Genomic DNA, 24,640 nt, shown 5'->3' with positions numbered 1-24,640 from the left:
TATAAATGAGAAAAATTCACCAAAGTTTTATCAGAATGAGACTTGAAAGATTTAAGGACAGAGTCTTATATTATTCCAAAGTCTATTATTATTAAGCATGCAACTAGTGCAAAGGACAGAGGGACATTTTCAACATTAGTATCATCTAATTCGCTCAAAATATCTCGACATTAAACAGAATTTGCTTGCAGAAAAGACATTAAAAATAATTGATATGGGAGGTGGAATGTAAATAGTCCTCACTTAATGATCACTCATTCAGCAACCATTTGAAGTTATGATGGTGCTTGACAAATAGCAGTTACCGTATTTTTTGGAGTATAAGACGCTCCAGACTATAAGACGCACCTACCTTTTTTGGTGAGGAAAACAAGAAAAAGAAATCTGCCTCTGCCTCCCAGCAATTTTGCCTCGTTGCAGCCAACAGCCTGCTTTACTTTCATTTTCATTTTCAGCATAGCTTGATTAACACAAGGAAAAAAAATCTGCTCCCAGAAATTTACCTCCTTGAAGCAAGCAGCAGAGGCCCTCACAGCAATAGGCAATGGCAATCGCTGCAGCCTGAAACAGCTGAGTCGGGAGGCCAATCCAACGGACAATCAGTTTGTGCTAATTAGGCTGTGCTGAAGCTGAAACGGGCTGTTTCTTCTTGCTGCTTGCTGCAAGGAGGTAAATTGCTGTGAGGCAGAGGCCAAAGGGTGGGGACCAGTGGATGGGCAGGGCTACATTCGGTGTATAAGACGCACCTAAATTTTCACCCCCTTTTAGGAGGGAAAAAGGTGTGTCTTATACTCCAAAAAATACAGTATACCTTGTCCTGTACAGCTTGATGTGGGGGGAGGGAGGGGAGAACTGTCACGTGATCAAACTTCAGGTGCTTGGCAGTCCATCCACATTTACAACCACAGTGTGTGCTTCAACTCTCCTTCTTGCCAACCTTCTCCCATCTCAGGCCTTCTGGTTGCCCTGCCCTCAGCCAGCCATCCCTGGCAGTGTCCCTGAGGAGTCATGATGCCTCCGCAGAACAGTCCTCTAGAAGTGCTGGGCCAAAAGTGAGCAAAGGGTTTATCAGTGCTGGGTTTGCTCTTTCCCTCACTGAAGCCTGTAAATTGGTCCTCTAGAAGCTCTTACAACAAAAACTGCAGAGTGCACACTGTGACTCCTAGAAGTCATCATCCCTCCACTACCACAATTCCAAACAGAATCTCCTGCATAGCCATCACCTTCACCTGGGGAGCCGCTGCCACTTCTCCTGCCTCAGCCATTGACAGCACCACACTTTTGTGACCCCAAATTTTGATCAGAGGATCGCAGTGCTGCAATGACCAGAACTTTTGAGGATCAGTTATAACTACCATTCATTAAGCATCATTGTAAGTTTGAATGGTAGCTGAATGAATGGTTTCACCTGAGAACTACCTATACATGTGAAGTCTGAATCAATTTTGTGTTTTCTTCAGAAAAAAAAATCATCTGAATTTCTGGATGAATGGATCTCTAGTTTCTGCTACACTGGACATGATAGCCAATGTAACTTAGTTTCACAAATAGATGCAACACAATAAATAATGCTTAAAATAATTAAAGACAAAGATTAAATTATTTTGGATGACTGTTGTTGTGGGCCAATAAAGCACTTGTAGCATAAGAAAACCCTTGCATCAAGAAACAAGTCCTGGTTATTGATCTCATGCTATAACTGTGAAACACAGCAGAAGATAAATCACAAGCTGACAAATTTTGCTTCTGAACAGAGTTTCTGATTTATGTACTCATTTATTAATCAGATTTCTAGGCCACTTAACTCATAGCAACTCTGTGCAACACATTACATAAAACAATTAATACAATACAAACGGAATATTACAATCCATGGTCAGGTAAGGTAACCAAACTTAACAATACATTAAATTCCCACAATAGACACATTTCCTGACCTAGCGCTTAGAAGAAAGGCTAGATCTCCAAGGGCTGTTTTAAACAATGGCATGGTTGAGATGATTTAAACCTGAAGGGCATGATGCCTAAGTCTGTTTAAGACATTATTTTAATGTCTTGCAGCATGCCTATTTTGTCAGATCTTCCTGAACACGCTGACACAATCTGTCATTCAGCCTCTTTATAGGTACCTTGAATTGTATCCAGAAGTTTCCTGGTAATCAGTGCAGTCTGTGCAGCAAAGGTATTACACAGATGTACAAAAATGCCTCCATAACTATCTGCTCCACCATATTCGGCAGTTTCCAAGCTGTCTTCCAGGGGTGGTGCCATATTGAATGCATTGCAATTGTTTACATGTGAGGTGACTAGAACCTGAGAGACTGTCTATGGAGATTCTCAGTCATCCAGGTCATGGTTGTCCCAAAGATGCTTTTCAAGAGCCTTGGTGGCGCAGCAGACTAAAGTGCTGTTAAACAGCACCAGCTGCCTGCAATTACTGCAAGTTCAATTCTCACCAAGCTCAAGGTTGACTCAGCCTTCCATCCTTTCGAGGTAGGTAAAATGAGAACCCGGTTTGTGGGGGCAATAAGCTGACTTTGTATAAAAAAGAACACCGCTTTGGCGGGGGGGAAGCCCTACTAAGCAGGTATATACAAAAGTATGAAGGCTATTGCTTAATGCATTGTAAGCCGCTCTGAGTCTCCGGAGAAAGGCAGCATATAAATCAAATAAATAGATAGATAGATAGATAGATAGATAGATAGATAGATAGATAGATAGATAGATAGACAGACAGACAGACAGACAGACAGACAGACAGACAGACAGACAGACAGACAGACAGACAGACAGACAGACAGACAGACTGACTGACTGACTGACTGACTGACTGACTGACTGACTGACTGACTGACTGACTGACTGACTGACTGACTGACTGACTGACTTTTTGGTGTTTCTTTCAAGACATTTTGCTTCTCATCCAAGATTTCACTTCTTAGATGAAGAAGCAAAACGTCTTCAAAGAAAAACCAGAAAGTCCAGTTGCCTCTTGAAAAAGCACCTTTGGGACAACCTGAGTAACTATGAGAAGAGATGCATGGTCTAGGAAAGGGCACAACTAGCATATTGAACAAATCAGGGGAAAGTCCCCTATCCACAGCTGTGAAAAGGGGGAGGCAGACGTTTGTTATGATGCCTAACTTGCACTTAGCCATACTATTGTTAAAGAGGTAGAACTAATTGCAGGTTTCCATCCTTCTTTGTGTATTATTCCTGCCCCTCTATAGGGAAGCATCAAGCACATCTTACTTACCATACCCTTAGTATGCAAACAAGAATTACTTACACTATTGCACTGACACCACGGCAATACCTCTCCCACATGCTACGAAAACGGGGTTGACCTCCAATGTCCCAAAGCTATACGGAGAGAGAAGCAAAAAGGATGAGAAAAGAGGAGGATATGAGGCTTTACAAATTAATTTATCCATAACTTGCATACGCCATACTCTACATGCATATTCTATTTTCCTAAGTGCATTTATATGATACAATTCTCCCCACTTACTTCATCGACCATATTCATTTATAGCTAAGCAAAATAAAGCTGGAGGATTACCAAGATAGCCCAGAAAATGGATTCTTCAGCTGCAATTCTACATCCTACTAAGAAACATTCTCACATTCATAAAACATGCAAAACTCTTCATACTTCAAACTATTAATATGCATTAAATATATATCAAAAAAGATTGAAATGATAGGAGATACGTGCACTAAATTAACACACTCATATTTTTTTCTCATCATTGTAATAAGTCTATACCAACTATTGATATGTTGCTGACACTCCTTTTCAAATTCCCACTGAAATCCCTTTTTTTTCCTTAAAAGCTGGATAAAAAATCTACATAATCTACAGAAAAATTTGCCTTAATAAATAAATGTCAATCAATCTGCCCTTATTTTAGCTGATCTCCCTGTACTCTAGAGTTGGGAACTCAAAAACAGGATACAGGACTCATGCTGCAGTCTCTGAGATTAATATGGACCATAAATAATCTGTAACAAGTACTAAAACCATCGTGCTCTGAAAACCCACTTCCTCCAACTGAAAGTAGCCCAGCATTTTAGTAACGTTCCCTCCTATGGTCCTGTCCAGCTTTAAGAAGTCAACCTGCCTTCATCTACAGAAAGGTTCCAGTTGTATAGTCCTCTAAAAAATGCAGCTTCGTCTTCATAACACACCTCCCAATCTCCTCCAAATCAATTTTCATCAACATCTATCAGAGCATCAAGAGAGTCATCTTATTTCAGTATGATTTTACATACTGAAAGAAGATAAATTTTAATTCCTGTTAATTCAATTTAATTTCTTAATCTGCCTGGATGGCTACAATCTAGAACAGGGCTGTCAAACTCCCGGGCCGTGGGCCAGATGCGTCACGCACTGGCCATGCCCATGCCCGGTTTAGCGAAGGGGAAAACACTCCCTATACATCACGTGATGCCACCGTAACGATGTGAGTGTGACAGCCGTGCTCTAGAGCAGGGGTCACCAACCCTTCAGACCTTAGGGACCACTAAATTCATAATTTTAAATCCCATGGACCACTAATATGATCTGCCTAATGGCCAGTTGGGTGGACGTGGCTACATGGTCATGTGACTGGGTGGGCATGGCCAACTCCTTGCCTCCCCACCCGGGCTCCTTAGGGCCCCAACAGGAAGCAGTTGTTGGAACTAAGCAGCCACCATGAGAAAGAATTGGCAAAACAACTCAGTTCAAATTGGATCTGACCAAGGAGGAGGCTAAGCAGAAGCACCTCACTGAGGACTACAAGCATATGCTTTCCAAGCAGAGGGAAGACCTGCAGGAGTGCAAAGCCAGGTACCGGCACCTGGAGGTTCAGCAGGCTGAGATGGTCAACCAGTTTCATCCATGATGCAATCCCACTGAAACAAGGTCCTCCGGCTCTTCGCCATCAGCAGCACTTCCCTCCTGGTGTGGTGTCAAAACACCACACCAGGAGGCCGAAGCAGACCCCAAGTCGGAATTTCTGCCCCCCTTCGACCCACACAAAAAGACCTCAAAGGGGACTCTCTGCACCACACAAACATTCATTGCATGTGTTCGTCCCAGGGGCCTTAGTTTGAGAACCCCTGATTTAATGCAATATTAAAAATGCAAATAATTTTTCTGTGGACCACCAAAATTTCTCACGGCCCACCAGTGGTCCACAGACCACCAGTTGGTGACCGCTGATCTAGAGTATCCCAAACACTATGTCTGAAATTTAGTTAAGATGTTTTGTATCTTACCTTTATAGTTACATTTCCCTTGGTGATTTTTCTCATGTTGAAGCCCACTGTTGGGATCATATCTTCGTTGAACTGTCCAGACTAAATAAAATTTTTAAAAAAGATTGTTAGAAGTGTCTTTCTATTTAGCTACTGCAGCCTCATCCTTATAACACGGAAAGATATAATAGAAATCAGAGACTGAAGGGATCTTAATTCCTAGATAGCATAAGAATGACTGCTACTTTTTTTTCCAGATAATCAAGCATCTTGATCAAACAACAATCCCATCCAGGAAATAAAGTAATGGGGAGGAGAAAGAGGAGAAGAAGCAGTCTCAAAGACCTGAAGTAAAAGCTACACCGCCTATCTATATGGATAGACCATAGACAATTCTCAAGTAGACTGAGTGAATCCCATTGGTACCCCAGGTGTTCATTGTAATACCTAGTATGTAGCACTTGGTGTCCTTAATTAACAAAAATAACTGTTATGCTATTGCTGCTATACAGTCTAGTAAGCATACAAATATAATTAAAATTGCAACTAATACTCATAAGATGTATAGTAATGTAAACTTAACTTTCATTTCCATGTTGGATATTAGAAAGTGTACAAAATACAATCAGTATCAGACTGCAGCCTATTTGAAAATGAGAACTGGAAGTATTTTATGGATCTCAATTGTTTATCCGATAGAAATCAACTGAACAAATCCACAGATAAAATATAGCACAAAACATAGTATTTTAGTAATAGTAAATTGTCATTTGTTAAGTAGAATAGAATTTATTACAATCTGCTTATTATTTATTATTGTGATTTTATCTTGACAAAAGGGAAAAAAGCATATAAACATGTATTATGTACACTGGAATCCCCAAAGTATGAAAACTGAACAATTTCAGATGAAAGATAAGGGTTTTTCGCTTATTGTATCTTCAGTTGTCCTGGATTTGTTGTGTTCCCTATATCTTGCAACATTTGTCTCAGAATAACCTTAGAAATTAATTTTATCTATCCATTGCTCTTTTCTTTCAATAATTTACCATTTTAAAATGACCAGCATTTAAACATTTATCATTTTAAATTTGGCAGCAGAGATTTAAGAATCTTGCGAGTATATCTAAGTGTCAGCAATGAATTTATCTAATTCTGATTTTTAAAATGGAGAGCTTTTAGCCTCTGGCTTTTAAAGATTTGGCACATCAGCAAATCTTCCATGATTCTCAATCTCTGTGTTTTCTCCCTCAGCTTTTCATTTTAAAAGGCATATCCTGATCTTGCCAGAGAGATAATAATAGACTGCTCAAAAGCTACATGCTTCAATAGGCCAACCAGCTCACACTGCACTGGGATTTAATGCAACATGCTACTCTAGACCTTGTTTTTCCAACAATGGTAAGATTTTATTTAAGCAATAGACTCACATATCCTTGTTTTTCTGTCCAATGTTTTTTTTTCTAAAACAGACAATCAATACTGCACACTAGATAATTTTTATTATGATGATATTCCTAACAGAGGAGATAAGCAAGTATTCAAAATATATTTGAAAGACACTAAGTGAAAATTTAAGACTATCTTCCCCAATCCAGTGTGCTACAATGGTTGAAATGCTAAACTAGGAAGATGGAAGACTCAAATTTCAGACAACTTAGCTAGAGAAGGTTACTGGATGACTTTGAACCAGTCACTGTCTCTCAACCCACCCTACCTCCTCATAGGTTTATTGCTTTGTGGTAAAACTGAAAGAAGGATCAGCAGTATATTGCCTTGAGCTCCTGAATGAAAGCAGGAATATCAATCTAATAAATAAACTGGGCTATAGAGCTGGGAGCAAACCTGAGGATGTTTAGAGGAGAGCAGGGCTCTTAAACTGTTTTTAAGAGAAGCTACTAGATCTTTACAACACTATTAACCCTATTTCTTGGAGGAACAATACATGTGATAAGCAAGAAAGGCTCTTTAAAATCTAAGACTTAATAATAAAAAGATCCATGGTCTCATCAGAGACTTGAATGTTTCCTCAACATAATCTGATTTCCTTCAGCATCAGCAACATGTACACAATTAGACTAGGTACAGTAGCTGACTACTGAAGGCTTTAACGCAACACTATTACCACTTGCATTCCTATCTTTTGATATATCCAAAAAGTTGCCTTTCTAGTATATTGTTACAGTGTAGAATATGACTGACATATTCACACATTCGCTAATCATAAAGTAGTGTGCATTTTTCTTTGGGTTAGTATAACATGTGAATTCAGACTCTCTAGTTTATAAGCAATAATGCATTGTTTACTTTATATGTGATTTATATAATTATGATTGAAAATAGTTATTTAACTCAGTCAGTTAAGAGTTCAGTGACTGAATTTACTGTAACACATAGGACACCTTCACAGCTCAGAGTTCAAAAAGTGATTGAACCAATCAAGCAATAGTGACAAAGTCACCACTGAAATCCATTCATCCTTGACATGTATTTATGGTAGTTTGTTTCCCAGGCTAATCATAATGCAAAAGCCTTGAGCCAGAATTCATGGGGCTTCCATAAATCAGAGAAACAAAAAAAAAAAAAAAATGACTCTAGCATTTGTTTTGCAATAGCTTAGAAACATTTCACTGAATTGGAAAAAGTACCTGACAATTTTTCTTGCTATTAAATAATTATGTAAGTACTGAGAATTTACCTGACAGCAAAAGAGAAAAAGAGAGATTAAGAATATGATTAGATGACAGATAACCACTGGGACCTGAATTTACAGAAATCTGCATCTCAATTATTTAAATGTACTATTGTTCAAAACTTCAGCCTCCCTCAAAGAAGAGCCCCAACAGAGGAAGGATAAGAGATAGAGAAAGGTTTAAGGAAAAAATTAGACACTATTCCTCTTGAGATCTTGAGTTCTTAGTGTGTGTGTGTGAGTAGGGAGGGGGAGTGTATGCAAACACATACACACACACAATTAGCACTGGAGAACTAAGCAGTGGAGTACCCATCCTGAACCAAAACATTTTATATATTTTAGATCATGTATTATTTCAATGTGTGGGTATATTCCATGTAATATTGTCTATCATACATTTGAGAGTAGAGATTTAAGAACCTTGGCATCCTATTGTAAAGAGGAACAACTGGTCATTAATTACAATAAATCCAAACTTTTAGTTTTTTCCAATAAAAGACAAAAATACAAGTGCATAATTAACTTCCACAAACTAGAAAAAATTAAATGTTTTAAATATTTCGGTATTGTTTCAGGCTTTTAGAAAATTAATAGTCCAGGTTAATTCAGTGAATTCTGTTGCCCAAAGGCAACAGCATTATGCATTAGCTATAACAAAATTTTATACCAGCAGGTATTGCTACATTCCAGTAGCAATTCAACTGTTTATGACTGTTTATGTTTAAAATAGCTGCCTAACTATTGTATCGTATACAGTTTAGCCCAATTAGAAACCTAAGGTCATATAAAACTATTCATTTGAACCATTTATTTGTAATTCTAGCCAAAGACCATTTTAAAGAAACTTAAAAATGTATGATGAATATATGTTGTTTGATTTTTACAGCCCAATCCAATGGTTCAAAGCACACAGAAAATAAAAGAAGAATATAAAACCAAATGTCAAAATGCCACAGCACTTAAATCAGGACACAAAAGAAAATGAAAATATTACATTGTATACTGTCTTTCAGCACTAGAAAGAGTCAAGACACCTGTGCCCAGTTTTTTGGATTACAATTTTCACAGCCCTTTTTCATTCATCAAGATTGCTAAGGTTTATGGGAATCGGAAGCCAAAGGACTAGCCTGCCTTCCTTGCATGAGTTACTGAGTAGTAGCCAAAAATACAGTATATTATACCCCAAATTTAATCAGGCAAAGCAACTTCCATAATTCAAGAGTTATCACAACCTATTCATATGTCTTGATGATTTATCCTTGGCATGCAGATGATACCAAAATAAAAGCATGCTCAGCAAATTGTACGGAAGTAAAATAAACCTGGAGACTGGCAAGCTCAATAAAACTGCAGCTAGCTGTAACAGAGATACAGCCATGCTACAGAAATGCAACATATTTTTATTTCTATGTATTACAATGGACACTTCCAAAATGAGGTTTGCTATCTATAGTGACAAATGTGACACAGCTTCCATCATCATCTTTTCCAAATATAACAGTGGGATTCACATGCGTCATATATTCATCAGATGGTATGAGCACACAGTTTAGCTGTCTGGAACTGTGCCCACTTTCCTAGAAAAATGGATGGACCACGGCCCAGTAGTGGGCTGCAGCCTGGGGGTTGGGGACCTCTAATCTAATCTACATGCACTTGATCAAATGAGTGAAGACACTGATAGACCTTCATGGTTTTCCTCATATTCATTCAATGGTTGACAACTAATCAATTCCACGTTAAGCAACCTGGAATTAAGGAGAACTTCCTAACAGTGAGGACAATTTACCAGTTGTCCTCTGGTTAACCTATACATAGGTTCTCCTGCTTGAGCAGAGGGCTGGACTAGAAGACCACCAAGGCCCTTCCAGTTCTGTTCTGTTCTGTTCTGTTCTGTTCTATTCATTTATACCTTAAATAAAGTTTAGAAATCAATTTATGCTATTATAGTTCCAAAGTGTATAGATTTATTTAATATGTATGAGAATTCCAGGAGTATAGGATATAAAGCCTATCAACATATCTATAATTTTACAAATAATTTAGGATAACCAATCAAACCATGAGGATAAACAAAAACCATCCTAGCATAGAATCAGTGACAACAGACAACAATGGATTCCCAAATCTGCTTTATACAATCCATATATGCTGTGACATAGATTTCCCTTAATGGAATTCTCAAATTGAGATTTTCCAGAGCTGCAAAAATTTAACAGCTGTTAATTTCAGATTCACAGATACCCAGTTACTGGGAATTTTTAGCAGTACTGGTAGGATGCTTGCAAATCTGGATAGAATGCTTATAATACTTGATATAATGATGCCTTGAAGATACCGACAATATCAGATTTCTCATGTCATCTCTGCCTATTTCTCTCTGTTTAGTAGCTAAGATTTTCAAGCCCTTGATATCGCTTAGGACTCATATCTCTGCTTTAATAATATTTACCTTTTAAAGTGATATCTTTTATAGTGTTGTTTTCATACATAGTTTTATCCATTTGTTATGTACCGGCCAGGAAAATTTGTCCCTTTTTTTACATGTCCCCAAAATGATAGGAACTTGTAAATGCTGGTTGCTGGAAAATTCAACCGCTTAGATTACAACTAGCTGATAGTATTGTAATCTTATCTTTAGTAATCATAAAGATACAAAGTATCTGTTTAACATGTTAGGAATATACACTTAGGATATCTATCGTACTAGTTTAAATTACAGGGAGCAAGTATTATTTATCTGTGCAATTAAAAACAGAATGGCACTGAAATGTCACTGAACAATAAATGTCTAATTAATGCTTAATTAATAGCACAGCCATGATAATTCTACTGTTTTGATCCTACACAGCAGTCGTCTAAGGACAAGCATGTGAGAGAGGAACATATACAGAAAGGGCTGCTCTGTCACCTCTCAGGCTACTGCAGGCAGGGGAAAGACTGCAGGGAAATTAATTGTTTTTCATATCAACTCAAACTGCAAAACAGCTTCAGATATAATTCTGCAATTAATCAAATTTATGGAAATAGAAGCAAGCCACTTCTACCATATTTTGCATAAAATAGGATCCAAAGCAGCTACGTACATGTAGTCTTCAGTCACTTAGCAGCCATTTAAAGTTACAGTAGACTCCCCAATTTTGACCTGGTCTCAAAGTTACAGCTGCTGCAGTGGCCCACAGTTGTTCACACTTAAAACCGATCATAGGGACACTGCCAATCCCCACTGAATATCTCCCCCACCATCCTACTCTACCGGATCTCTGCAGGCCTTGAGCCTGCTTCCCAGCCCACCAGACTCCATACCCTTCTCCTCATTTATCTTTTGAAGATCTCCAGAGCTTGGATTAGGGAAGCAGAATGGATCATTTCATCATATGGCTGTGTGACATGATTCCGGAAGTGACTGATCTTTAAAGGAAGAGATGGACTTATTATAAAACTGTAGGCCACACTTGACCTGCAGTTTAACATCATACAGAGCACACTAGAATATGGAAACTTTGTACTGATCTGCAGTCTCTTCTGAAAAACAGTCGATCTGCCGTGTAGCCTTCCTACATGGAAGCCGCATGGTGCCATCTCAGATGTGGGCATCAGTTTGGAAGCAGGTAGAATCCTTGAGATTGTTGTGGGGAACCCAGCAGGGTGGGATGGAGAGAAGATGGGGTGCCTTTGGTTGTTTATAAAGGTAGGTGGATTGCAAGTGCCCAAATTTTGTTCACGATTGCGGAGGTGCTATAGCGGCCATAACTTCAGTTACACATTATAAGTCCCTTCATTCAGTGCTGTTGTAATTTCAAATTGTCTCTGAACGAACAATCTTAAATCGAGAACTACCTGTATTTCTTGATAGTTTTTCTTTCCAATTTGTTATTTAATAAAAATTACATTTAAAAAACAATTATTTAATTTCTGCCATATTAAAACTTCCTAGTCATATCAAAGAAGAAAAAAAGCTTAACTATTGCTTGGTACACTATTCAAAATGACATTCTACAGTAGATACTACAGTAGTTGCAAACCATAATCCAAATCATGAATTAACTCTGACAAAGCAAGATTTCTGCTATGTAAGTTGATGTCTAAATCTGTCTAAATGTCTAAACTGCTGTATCCAGTTCTAAAGGTTAGGATACAAAAAAATAAATAAATAAAACCAAACAAACCCTAGCAATAAATATGACTTGGCAGTGTCAGGATTAATTCATTAAATATTTCCTTATGTTTTCATTGTGCATTCCATACATTTTTTCAATGTATGTGCATTCCATACATGGAATTTCACTCCAATTTTTTGGTTGCCAAAATTTATATGGGAAAATTAAAGTTGGGAACAAAAAGCAGCTATAGGGCACACCCACATTTTATTTACAGGTAGTCATTGACTAAGACCATTTGTTCAGCAAAAAACTTAACAGCAGTGAACAAAGGGACTTATGACCTGTACCCGAAGTTACAGACACTGCAAACCCCTGCAGTTATGTGATCACAATTAGGGTGCTTTGCAATCCCCCCCCCACCCTTATAACCAGCTGCAGGGATGCTTCAACTGCCCCCATCTGCCTATCTTCCACCTCCATCACATACCACTGGATCCCTTGGCCTCCTTTCCATCCTTCTGGGTCCACATTCATATATGCCCACCCCTCACCCCACTCCCGGTCATGCCTTGCTTTTCTGAAAGAGAACAGGCAGTGTGCCAGGTTGCCTTCTTTTGTGCCATCCTGAAAGTGGACACCATTTTGGGAGTAGCCACAATTCTCGTGAAGCATGAATTGTAGCCACTCCCAAAATGGCACCTGCTTCTGGAATGGGACAAACAGCTTCTGTAAAAGGCCATATAGTGCATCAGCTAATTCTCTCTCAGAAAGATTATCTTTGGAAAGTGCCTTTCTGAAAAAGAATCAGTTGATGTAGTGAGCAGCCTTACTATACAAAAACTACTTCCTGTCATCCTGGAAGCAGGATCCATTGCAGCCATTCCCAAAATGGAGTAGATGGAATGAGGTGGCTGCATAGTGCATCAGCTGATTTTCTTTTGGACAGGTAATTTCTGATGATCGCTTTTCTGAAAGAGAATCAACAAAAGAATCAATACAGCCTTTTAGAGAGGCCACCTTGCAACTGCTGTTCTCATGATCTCTCAGAATCTCTCTTGCACGAGATCACACCAATGGTGCCAACCTTCTAAATGGTGCAAAGTTGCCTCTCCAGGCAAGTCATGAATTGCATTGGCCATACTCTCTTTGGAAAGATGATCTTAAGAAGAGTTCAGTGGAGTGAGGCACAACGGGGAGGATGCTCAAGGATATGGGACCCAGTGGACCAGAAAGCAAAGGTTCCTCAGAGATTGAGGGAGGCCCTGGCAGGGCTATAAATGATCCAGGAAGATACTGCAGTACAGGCCTGGGATTGCTCTACCTCTCCCAGAGCCATCCTATTCCCTCTTAGGCACCCCATATTTCACTTAACAACCCAGTGGTAGCTTAATGACAACCACAGGGAAAACCAGGACTGCAGTCATTAAGCAAAGTGATCAGGTGAGCACCTCACTTAATGACTGCAACAACGTACGATCGTAATTCTAGGCTCAATTGTAGTAAGTCAAAGACTACCCTCCATGTATTTAGTTAATGAATTTATAGGCTCATCTATAAATTTCCATCTCAACTACATGACTCTAGGCGGCTCACAATTAAAACAGAATAAAAACTATAAAAACAGCAAGTTACAAACAACAAAAATGATATAAAAATAGCAGCCAAGTAGACTTGCAACCACCCTAACAAGCCGTGACATGAGTGTCCTGATGCTATCAGAGCCCTAGGCTCAAGGACAAAGCCTCTGAATGCCTTGTGAAAGGCCAGCAATGTCAGGGCAAGTTCAAATTCTGAAGGGATGATGTTCCAGAAGGTGGTAGAAAAAGCTCTCTTCCTGGGTCCTGACAAATGACATTCCTTTACAGACAGCACCTGGAGCATGCCCTTCCTGCCAGATCTAAAAGAATGAGTAGACACATGACTGAAGAGAGACAGTACTAGAAGTAACACATAATTTTCTTGTCAATGTAGAGTTAAAATGCCTTGCTAACCATTTGTTAAGAACATGCCCTCATGATGCAGCCTTCTTCTCATTCCCCACCAATAGCTGTGACTGTCTATATGTTACAACAGTATTTTCTATATCCTTAGGATATAGTCCTGCCTGCTAAAATTACAGTTTCAAAAGCAACCTTTTAAGTTTCGCAGTCAAGCCCAACAAATGATTGCAGTTATTTCATTTGGCTGAAGAACACTCCTTTGTATTTTCTAAGACATTACTAAACGCGAGTTTACCCCTCCATTTTATTGAGGGGTATGTGTATGATCTTACAAACATTGTGTGGAATCATTTAGAATTGTTGTCCACTTTAATTTCCTCACTGAAAAAGAAGTCCTCTTTCCTTTGGTAGCTATAGCACTGTTGGGGAAGAGGTCTTTACATAAATAATAGCTTCATGAATAAATTACTTGGGAGATCATATATGTGCAGAGTTCAATTGAAATTACTGTAAAGATATGGCAGACTTTCAAGCTGCTGCTTATGTAGTCCTGTGTGCAGTTTCCTGTTGATCATTAAAACAGCTTTGTCAGTATCTAAGTTGACTGAGCATAACCACTATTTTCCTACCCTTACATCTCCCCCCCCCTCCGGTCTGCTTACATTTGCTATCTTCAGCTTTGCTTTTTGATTTTTTCTTCTGCAAAAAGATTGATGGCTTTAGACTGAGTCAGCATAGAAAATGCTCTGACACACGTTCCTGCATGCAGGTTTTCCTAGGCTGAAAATACCTCTTATCCACAGCTATCCTAGGACTTGGGATAGTCCCTCATGGCCTTGTCTCTATGTAAAAAAAAAGAGTTTTATAAGATAAAAATGCTACATTTCCTTATCTTAAAGGGCCAGAGGCATGGGTGAAATGCTACCAGTTCGCTCCAGTTCGGACAAACCAATAGTGATAAAAACTACCAGTTTGGGCAAACCGGCAGTAAAAAAAAAACCCTGGTATTTCTGGTGATCAGCTGTGCCGCGCGGTTTAGCTCTGCTAGAAAGCAGGAAATCCTGCTTTCTCACGAAGCTAAATCGTGCGGCACAGCTGTTTCCCTCCCTCGTTCTACTTACCTGGGGAAATCTTCTTTTTCCGCATGCAGCCTGCCTTTGGTGCACATTGCACATGCACACACAGTGTGCTTTTGGTGCGCACTGCATGCGTGCAGTGTGCTTTTGGTGCACACTGTGCATGCTCGCACAGTGTGCTTTTGGCGCACACCACACATACGCAGGCAGTGAACTGGTGGCGATTTGAGGATTTCACCACTGGCCAGAGGTGTAATTATTCTGCCAATACTGCTCTACACTTGAGGTAAAAGAGAGTTGCAAGGTTGATTGTCTTGTTTAGCAGCTATGTATAGTTATGACAGTGATGAAGTAACTTTATGACTAATCCTCTCATTTACAAACTCTGCAGATTTATAAAACAAAGGAAAGCTGCAGTAAGATCATAAGCACAGTTGTGGTTTCACTTTGCAACCGCTTTACTTAATGACCATGTTGTAGATTCCAACAGTGGTTGCTAAATGAGGACTACCTGTAATGCAAGAGAGAGGAGTCAGGTTTGTGATCATCCATCTTAATATGTACAACTTGTTCAAATGACTAGGCAAGCAAGAGACTCTTCTACAAGAAAATGAAAGCATGACCATAAATTAGAATTTTAAAAACATGGAAACTTTTTATTTATTTCTAATGCTATATTATATATTTGGTATTTAAAATGTGATCATTTTGGATCAAGCTAAATTGTATTTGCTGCCATTCTAAAGAATCAGTTTAAATACTGGAAAATACTGGAAAAAGTAGTAAGAATCTGTTGCCTGTCAGTTAAAGCAAAGAAACTGTTACATCTTGCATAATGATGTTGAAATCATTTCCCACTTCATAATGCGGAACATCCTGACATAAACTTCTGCTTGAATTATTGTAGTGATAATACAAGGACCTGAAAAATAATTAAAATAATGACTTGAAAGAAAACATGAAAATCTACCATTACTGTACTATATCAAAACAACACTGACACACATTTTTCTCCTCACCATCATTCTTTTCTTTAAGGCCCCTCTGCCTAAACTGCATAGACAGAATTTCACATTTATCTTGAAATGTTATTCTAAAAGTTCCATTTAATTTTAAAAATATCGAGGACGTAGTCCTCAATATTGAAAAAATCTGCATACAAGAGTGACTACTGATTTTTTTTGTCTTGCATAGACTTGGATTTCCTGCTGAGCTCCCTTTACTATTATTTTTCATATGCCAACTGGTCATTTATATATAAAATAGAATAATTTTCCATTCCATTTAAACATATTTATTTAAAATCTAGATCAGGCATTCTTCCATGAGCACATTAGCAATACTAATTTTGCCCCTTTTTCATCAGATGGTTACATTAACCAAAACGCAACATTATACCCCAGTATGACACCAACGTCACTGAGAAGAGTGCATGTTTTTGCCATTTACATCCATCCCAAATTACATATTACAATTAAAGAACATGATCTAAGATTAAATTAAAACTATTTAATACCAATTTTTTTCTCCTTTCAGCAACTGATCATAATTACCACAAATAAAAGAGCTAATTTTCTCAAATGCTTTTAGGAGTAAAACATCCTAGAGCTTAACATTCTTTGTTTGAGCCTGTATCTTCTACGCCAAGTTCTGATCTTGGGATTTAGATTTTACAAATCTGTATTTTGTCCAATGCAAGTCACCTAAAATGTTACTATGTATCAAATGACTGTTTCTTCAACAAGGTTATAGGTTGTATTAGGTTTGTTATGTGCAGATTAGCACATATCCCCACTATAGCAAATCTGTTTTTAGAGACATAACGTTGATTTCACCACCATTATCAACACTGTATCATTTGCATCCCAACAATTCGTCCAGTGAAATCATAGCAACATAAAGGGGATGGAACAATTCCACTTTAACTTCATGTCAATCACTGTTGAAGACCCTTATGATTTCAAGTCCATGTAGAAATTTAAACCATCTTTCAATTTCCTTCAAATTTCATTCCAATTCACAAGGCACAGCATCCATAATGGATCATGGACTGACCTAAATTGTATCATGCCTGTGCTGACACCATGATTCAGACAAGAAATTACATGATTCAAAACAGTGTTTTTCAGTCAAACTGGGCTTCACACTTTCCCCTTATCCCTGCTTTATTTTGATTTCTTATCCCAGCTTTATCATATTTATAAGTAACTCATGGTGGTAAATATATCCGGCAATATTCACTCATCTTTGTCTCTTATCTCCATTCTTCTCTCCATACCCTGACCATTAGTCCCATTTTCTCAAAACTGAATCTTTCCCCTATTTCATACTTTCATCATTTCTGTGCCAAACTGCCTTTTTGTAATGGTATATGAGAAAAACCCTGGGAGCTGGGGCAAAGAGATGCTGTCTAGGGAAGGGTCAGGTAAGAGACAGCACTGCCCACAGCTGGATAGTGGGCAGGGCAAGAGGCTCAGAAGGGATCCTCCTTAGTTTCTGAGGCTGTAAAGGAAATTGACAGAACTGTACTTTTCAGATTTGCAAGATTCTGTTAATGTAACTTTACAATAAAGTAGAATTAGGCTATCTGGTCATGTTTCCTATCCGGCCTACTTGATAAGACTGATACTGTGCAAAGCTCATTTTTCAGTCTTCCATACCTACACAGGCCTTTCATGAGGTAAAATCTACATAGCTCCTCCTACCCCAAATAAAGCTCTAATTCAAAGAAAAACAAATTTGTGAGCTTCTATCCATTCTCAGACAGTACTTCTGTCTCTTGCTCCTGCTATCTTCACAACAGGAGAGGAAATAAAATAAAAAAGCAAAATGGGTGTAGCCAATGATTTTTTACCTGACACTGAAATAGCAACAATGACCAAAAGAGATTTCCCTTATTCCTTATTATCCCCAATCTGCAGCTGAGTCTTCAGAAATAGAGGAGCACAAAAGCCAAAATAAATAAGCAGATTGCTCCCGCTGGTTGAAGGGTCTTCCAGGTTTCAGTGAAACTACAAGAAGACAAAGTAATCATTCACGAGGGGAAAAAAACCTGTTCACATGAAATTAAACTTCACTTGAGGGATATATTTTTTAAAGTAAGCCTCTGACAAAAGGCATCTTAAAATTTCAGGAACTTAAAGTTACTCCTTAGTTCTCAGGCAATTCTGAAAAACTATAGCTAACGTACAGTATAACATGCCAGGTCAATCACTGTCCTTCAATTTAACTTACTTCCAAGGATTATGAGGATAAAGCGACAGTCAAAAACATTTATTTATAGAATTTGTATATCATTCTATCTCAAGATTCTGGATGGCACAGATGCTTTAGTTACTTTTTGAAGGTAACGTATGATACAAATGTGATAAATAAAATATTTATTTTATTTGTATCCTGACATTATTTTTACAAATAATTCAAGGTGGTGAACATATCCAACACAACTTCCTTCTCCTGTTTTTACCACAATAACAACCCTGTGAGGTGGCTGGGACTGAGAGAGAGTGACTGGCCCAAAGTCATCTAACTATCTTTCATGGCTAAGACGTTACTGGAACTCACTGTCTTCTCTTTTACCCTAACCAGAATTGACTCTCCAGTTTGTTACATCTATTCCCCAAAAATAGCCACAGAGAAAGGGGTTATAATTATGAAAAGCTTCACCATCTACTTTCCACCACAAGCTTTTAGCCCCTATATGGTATTGTGCATGATAGCTATCCTAAGACCTATTTGATATTGCCTTAGCTCAGTGTTTCCCAAACTTGACCCTTTGAAGATGTATGGACTTCAACTCCCAGAATTCCTCAACCAGGCATACTGGTTGGGGAATTCTGGGAATTGAAGTCCATGCATCTTAAAATAGCCAAGTTTGGGAAACACTGCCTTAGCTGAACATCTGTCAGGCTCCAACTCTGTCCTAGGTCAAGGATGCATTGCTTTAAAAAAGAAAAGGGGGGATTTCTTTACACTGGTGCTTCCAGATGTGACTATTTTTAAGATTAGCCTAAAAATCAGCCTGTAATTTTCCCCTCTACCAATGAGCTCCCTGCTCATTCGACATTCAAGACATGTTCGGTCTGTTTTCCTGGAAAACTTTGAACAATCAGAGAGCAAACACAATGACATCAGATGTTCAATGAGCAAAACCTGACTTGCTGAAAATGAAGGTTCTTTTTATTTGTAAAAATAATTTATTTGCTACTTTTTAAAAGACAGAACAAGTTTGCTTAAAATACACTTATAAGTGCCTTACTAATATCATAATTAACATTTTAAAATTCTACTCAAAATCCTCATGTCCTACTTATAACATTTTTTTAAAATTCTACAATACACAGCCTAAAGACTGCTTTCTAGCCACAATGTTCACAAATAATATGCTTTCAGTTACATTTCCCTGGAATATAAAACACTCTCAGAAACAACTTCCTTTTTTTTCTAAACAAACCTCTAACCTTAACCCCCCCCCTTACACAAGTATATATAGAGCAATTGTATACATTGAAAGGAAAATTCTATATAGCATCACTTAAGAGTCTGCAGCTCTCAAGTGTCTGTTACTATTGCGATAAAGACTTTGAGAGAGCATGTGTCCAAGGACAGTCAGCCTGATTTGCAAAATGGCTATTGTATTGGTGATGATGTTTAGAAAAATCATGCTACTCTAAGATGCAAATGTGCTCTAGCTTGCCTGATAAGATGATGATGATGATGGATGATGATAATAGTAGTAGTAGTAGTAGTAACTCTAACACAAATTAACACGACTATAACTATGACATACAATGCAACAGTCTGTTGTTTTTCTTACCTGCTTGCAAGGAAGAAAATTACTGGACAACAAATATTTTAAACATTTAGTATACATTCTCTTTATAATCTGTACAATAAATCTGTAAGGTGGATCAGTATCAGTATAATATTGGTACAATATGGGTGGAGACATAGTCAGACTAATGTGACTAAGGCCACATTATGCAATACATTAATGGAGGAGTGCCTTGAATCAAAGATTTCTCAATCCACACTTTCACATATGGGATGAATGAGTTCCCTCTTACAAAGACATGAAATTTCACATTATACCCACATCAGATTTTTAAAGACAACTGGATATACATTCCAATCAAATTATTACTAGTTACGTATTTAACAAATGTTAAAATACCAGGTGTTCTAGTATATATATTAGAGATCTTGTCACTCTCTCTCAGCCCAAGCTATCTCACAGAATTAGCATATGAGGAAATAGGAGGCAAGAGTATTAAATATGTTCACTGCCTTAAATTGTATATTAAAAAGGGGGTAATAAAATAGGTCGGAATTGAAAAATAATCAAATGATTCAAAGTGCAGATTGTGCAAAGAAGCAGAAGAAACAATAGATCATAAACTCAGTTCATGCAAGACGATTATACAAATTGAGTGTAATGAACAAAATAAAACAGTCAAAATGATTCACTGGAATATATGTAAAACATATGTAAAAAGTATTACGTGCCAGTAATGAGAAATTGGTGGGAACACAGAGATGAAAAACTGGTTACAAATGAGAAGGTAAAAAAATTGTAGGATTTCAGAATACAAACTGATAAAGTCTTGGTTCATAATAAACAGATTTAACTGTGGTTGAAAAGAATAAAGTGTTTTGGGGAAATATTAAGAATTGACTTTGATATAACTGGGCAAAATATAAAGAATTGACAAGTTGCAGGAACTGGTTAGAAAGGGTTTATCTTGACAGTAAAAGACTTTGCTCAAATCTATCTCAAACAAGGCCTGGAAATATTCTTCACTTTCTTTAAATCAAGCTATTAATGGACAGAGATATTCACTTGGTTATACCAAGAATAATCACTAAAATTATTCTAAGATCCACTAAGATGCTCAATTTACAACTACAATTGGGACTGGAAATCGTAAGTTCTTTTGCAGTCCTAAATTGAGACACCCACATTGGGCAATCGTTAAACAAATAACAACAGTTGTTAACATGGTCATTAAGTGAACAGTGTGATTATTAAGCAAATCCATTGTCTTGAATGGGTGGGGATTTTTTTGCTAGAAAAAGCGATGCAAATCACAGCCAGTCGTAAAGGTGAGTCAATTGCCAAATGCCAAAAATCTGGTCATATGATTGTGCATGTGGGTATGTGACATTTTATGAAGGGCAGAAGTGCTTTATAAGATGTAAAGTACCCATTCCAAGGCCGTCATAACTCTGAATAGTCATAAAATAATGTGTCATAAGTCAAGGACTACTTGTCTCTTTCTCTTCATTATCTTAGAGATAAAAGGAGATGAGTATTTTACTTATCCTAAGGTGTCAGATAGATAGTATTACTTATCCAACTTGATATCCAAAATACTTGGATGGTACATTATCAGAAAATCCAGAGCTGCAGGGTAGATTGGATAATGAAGAAAATTCCTCAAGAAAGTATTGTAATGGCAAGCCATCTCTATATGATTAACAAGAAAACTACATGGACATATTCATGAAGTCACCAAGAATCACAACTTCAAGTTCAAAGAAAATAAGACTTTTAATGCCTGGGACAGTGTAGGAAAGAAAATTAATATCAAGCACATTAGAAAATGCAGGTACAAGTTTCTATCTTCAAAACAAGCAATGGCAGGGACCTTCACTAATTATTTGCCATATCCGTGGTTTGTCCAGTAGCCAGTGCTGAATCAGTGAGCAGTAACAAAGCACATCATGTTTCGCAGAATTTCCTATTTAGCATATTATCAATTTATTCACTCAGGTCTCCAGTATTCAAAAAACAACATCAAACATCTTGGGAAATTATGTATCAATAACTACAAATTCTTCCACAACAAACAAAATAGTAACAAAAGAGAGAATCCCAGTTAGCATAAACTCTAGAGCACAGATTTTATTCAAAATCAAGTATCTGAAAATATAACTTTTAATTTAGAAACATGTTAAATTTGAGTTTCCAGTATTAGCTACAATAAATTATTTACAATATAACTTAAAATATTGTGCCCCAAAACAGAAAAATGCCAGTCATGATTTTTTTTAAATAAAGAAAGCACAATAAGCTTGTCTCTACTACTGCATCTTAAAATGGCTCCATTAAAACTATAGTAATGGGAAAATATAATAGGAACATATATTAGTGCAATCTTCATGTCTACTGACTTCTACCAACTAAAATGCTCAGTATTCAGAGAAAGCTGCCACGTGAATCTGATCTGATCCATGCTTTAATTTTCTTCCCAGGAACAGGATAAGATCAAAGAAGTTCAGTTTTACAATTGACAGACAACAGTGTAAATATGCAGGAATAAATATGCAGGGCCAGCTATGTGTGAGGCCCTGAGGACGGAAAGCTTTGGATTGCTATCAGTATTCCCAATGGTCAATGTTCTCCATCCCATATGCTCTCTAATGTCTTCCTTGGCCCTTTCCATAAATGCATACTTTGAAGCCATTACTGCAGATGCATAGAAGGGAGGCAGGAGAAAAAAAACCTGCAAGGCAGACTAAGTCAAAATATCCAGAGTAAGGATATTTTCTGCAGCTGTACAGTTATGGTTCCTCAAAGCAGCTTCTTAAAATGTATTCCTCCAAGATATTTCAACAGCAAATCCTACTGTAATGTTAAATTCACTTAAAATAAAAAATCACTCACACACAGATGCATGCACATACATAGTGTTAACTGACATATTGATTTGGAAAGATGGAGATAAAATTACCATTCACCACAGAAGATGAAACAGCATCCTTCTGCCGCCGCCACCCCCCACCCCCCGCCCCCCTCTGGGACCTACTCAAACATACATTTCAGGCACCACAAAAGCAGAAGACTATCAAACAGATCAAATGCAGAGGGAACATTCGGAACTGAGGTATTAGGATAAAAACAAAATGCAAATTTTTTTTTTTCCTTTTTGTGATCTCTTTCGCATCTCAGGACCACCACCTATGTGAACGGCGGGGTGGGGTGGTGGATAATGTGACCTGAAAGGCTTTGCTCATGTTGAATACGCTATTTCCATTGATATCCTGGAAGGACAGAATAGCGTGAAAGGAGAGCAACTACCCCCCCCTTTTTTTTTTTTTGCAGAAAGAGAAAAAGGGAGGATTTCACCACTGGGAAGAGGAAAGGAAAGCAGTAATGTCCCCCTTATTAGACAAGTGGGTAGATGGCTTTCCTTGAAAGAATATGATCTGCTGATGGAGGGGGAGGGGAGGGGGCTTTTCTCTTTCCCTGGGCGGAGGGAGGCCTCCCTCCTGCTAAGACTGAGAGATGCCCAAGCATGAGAAGGTGGCAGCTGCCTTCATCGGGACCGACGTTCCCCAACGAGGTGCCCACCACCCAATACTCCCCGGGATTACGGCACCAGCACTGTGAGCCAAGGCATCCGAAGGCCTAGCTGGCAATCTTGGGAGCTGCAGTCCCAATTACACCTATTCACATCTGGGCGGCCTGGGGACGAATGCTCGGTGCTACCTCCCCCCACCCCACCCCACCCCGGGCCCCGCCGTGATGCTCGTCACCGGGCATCTTACCGCGATCACGTTGACGAAGGTGGTCTTGCCCGAATACTGCAGCCCCACCAGGGTCAGCTCCATCTCCTCCTTCCAGAAGAGCGCCCGGAACCAGTCCAGCAGCTTCGTGAAGAGCGCCAGCATCCTGCCTTCGACTCCCGGCCCCGATCGTTCAGCGCAGCCAGGCCCAGCGCCTTTATTCTTTCCCCCCGGAACGATCCGGCCTTGCCGCTACAGCCGCCGGGGTCTATAGCTCGCCTCGCTCCAGTCGCTCAGCAGCGCTGATGGGTGGGGTCAGTCAGCAGCTCTCCGGCCGGGGTGGAGCCGCTGATATCGACGGTCTCTGGCGCCCAACCCAGCAGTGGCCTCTAGAGAAGCGGAGGACTCCGCGCCGAGGCGAGAACCTCGATTCCTTCTGCCGAGGCCTAGGACGCAGTCGGACGTCAGATCTACTTTGCTTTGCGGTAGAAGCTGAAGATCCGCCCGAGCCAATGGCTGAGCCAGGCTGCCGTTCGTCTGACACACGCCAGCGAGTCACGTTTCAGAGGGTTGTGTGAAGCCGACCGTGTGATTAATTTATGGTTTACCGGGCGTAGGGGGAACCTTCGGAAATTAGGTTAATTGAAGAAATCACGGTTAAAATAATCAAGGGCAAATCTGTTGGGCAAAAACACAGCCATTCGGGCAGCACTCGCTAAGGCTCGGGATTGTTGCACAAAAATCCGTTTCTGATTCAGAGAAATGTCCCTGTGGTAACCATGAGAGTAAAAAATAAAATAAATATATTGCAGATGCCAGTTTGGAGCTTCGTTTGTGTCCCACTTGGTAAGTACAGGCCACCAGTGGTGGGATTCAGGCAGTTCGCACCACTTCGGGAGAACCGGTGGTTAACTTTCTGAGCAGTTTGGTGAACTGGTTGTTGGAAGAAATCATTAGGGCAGAGAACCGGTTGTTAAATTATTTCAATCCCACCACTGCAGGCGGCTGATGAGGAGGCAAAGAACTAGGGCCTTGAAATGGTCATTGCTTTATTGCAGGACGGAAATGCCAGCT

General features: G+C 38.9%; 1 protein-coding gene across 1 annotated transcript in view; it reads right to left on the bottom strand.

The window, feature by feature from the left end:
- Positions 1 to 24,080, bottom strand: part of ARL8A (ARF like GTPase 8A) — a 38,111-nt gene extending 14,031 nt beyond the window's left edge. The window contains exons 1-3 of the mRNA XM_034414197.2: positions 23,609 to 24,080; positions 5,266 to 5,346; positions 3,290 to 3,363 (exon numbers count right to left, since the gene is read on the bottom strand). Coding sequence (XP_034270088.1) covers positions 3,290 to 3,363; positions 5,266 to 5,346; positions 23,609 to 23,731 — 278 coding nt within the window. The 5' untranslated portion in view covers positions 23,732 to 24,080. The remainder of the gene's footprint in view (positions 1 to 3,289; positions 3,364 to 5,265; positions 5,347 to 23,608) is intronic.
- Between the last annotated feature and the right edge of the window lie 560 nt (positions 24,081 to 24,640).

Source organism: Pantherophis guttatus, chromosome 3 (genome assembly GCF_059756535.1).
Source record: "Pantherophis guttatus breed Tessera chromosome 3, ASM5975653v1, whole genome shotgun sequence".
Taxonomy (NCBI): Eukaryota; Metazoa; Chordata; class Lepidosauria; order Squamata; family Colubridae; genus Pantherophis; species Pantherophis guttatus.
This window is presented reverse-complemented; position numbering and strand designations above follow the sequence as displayed.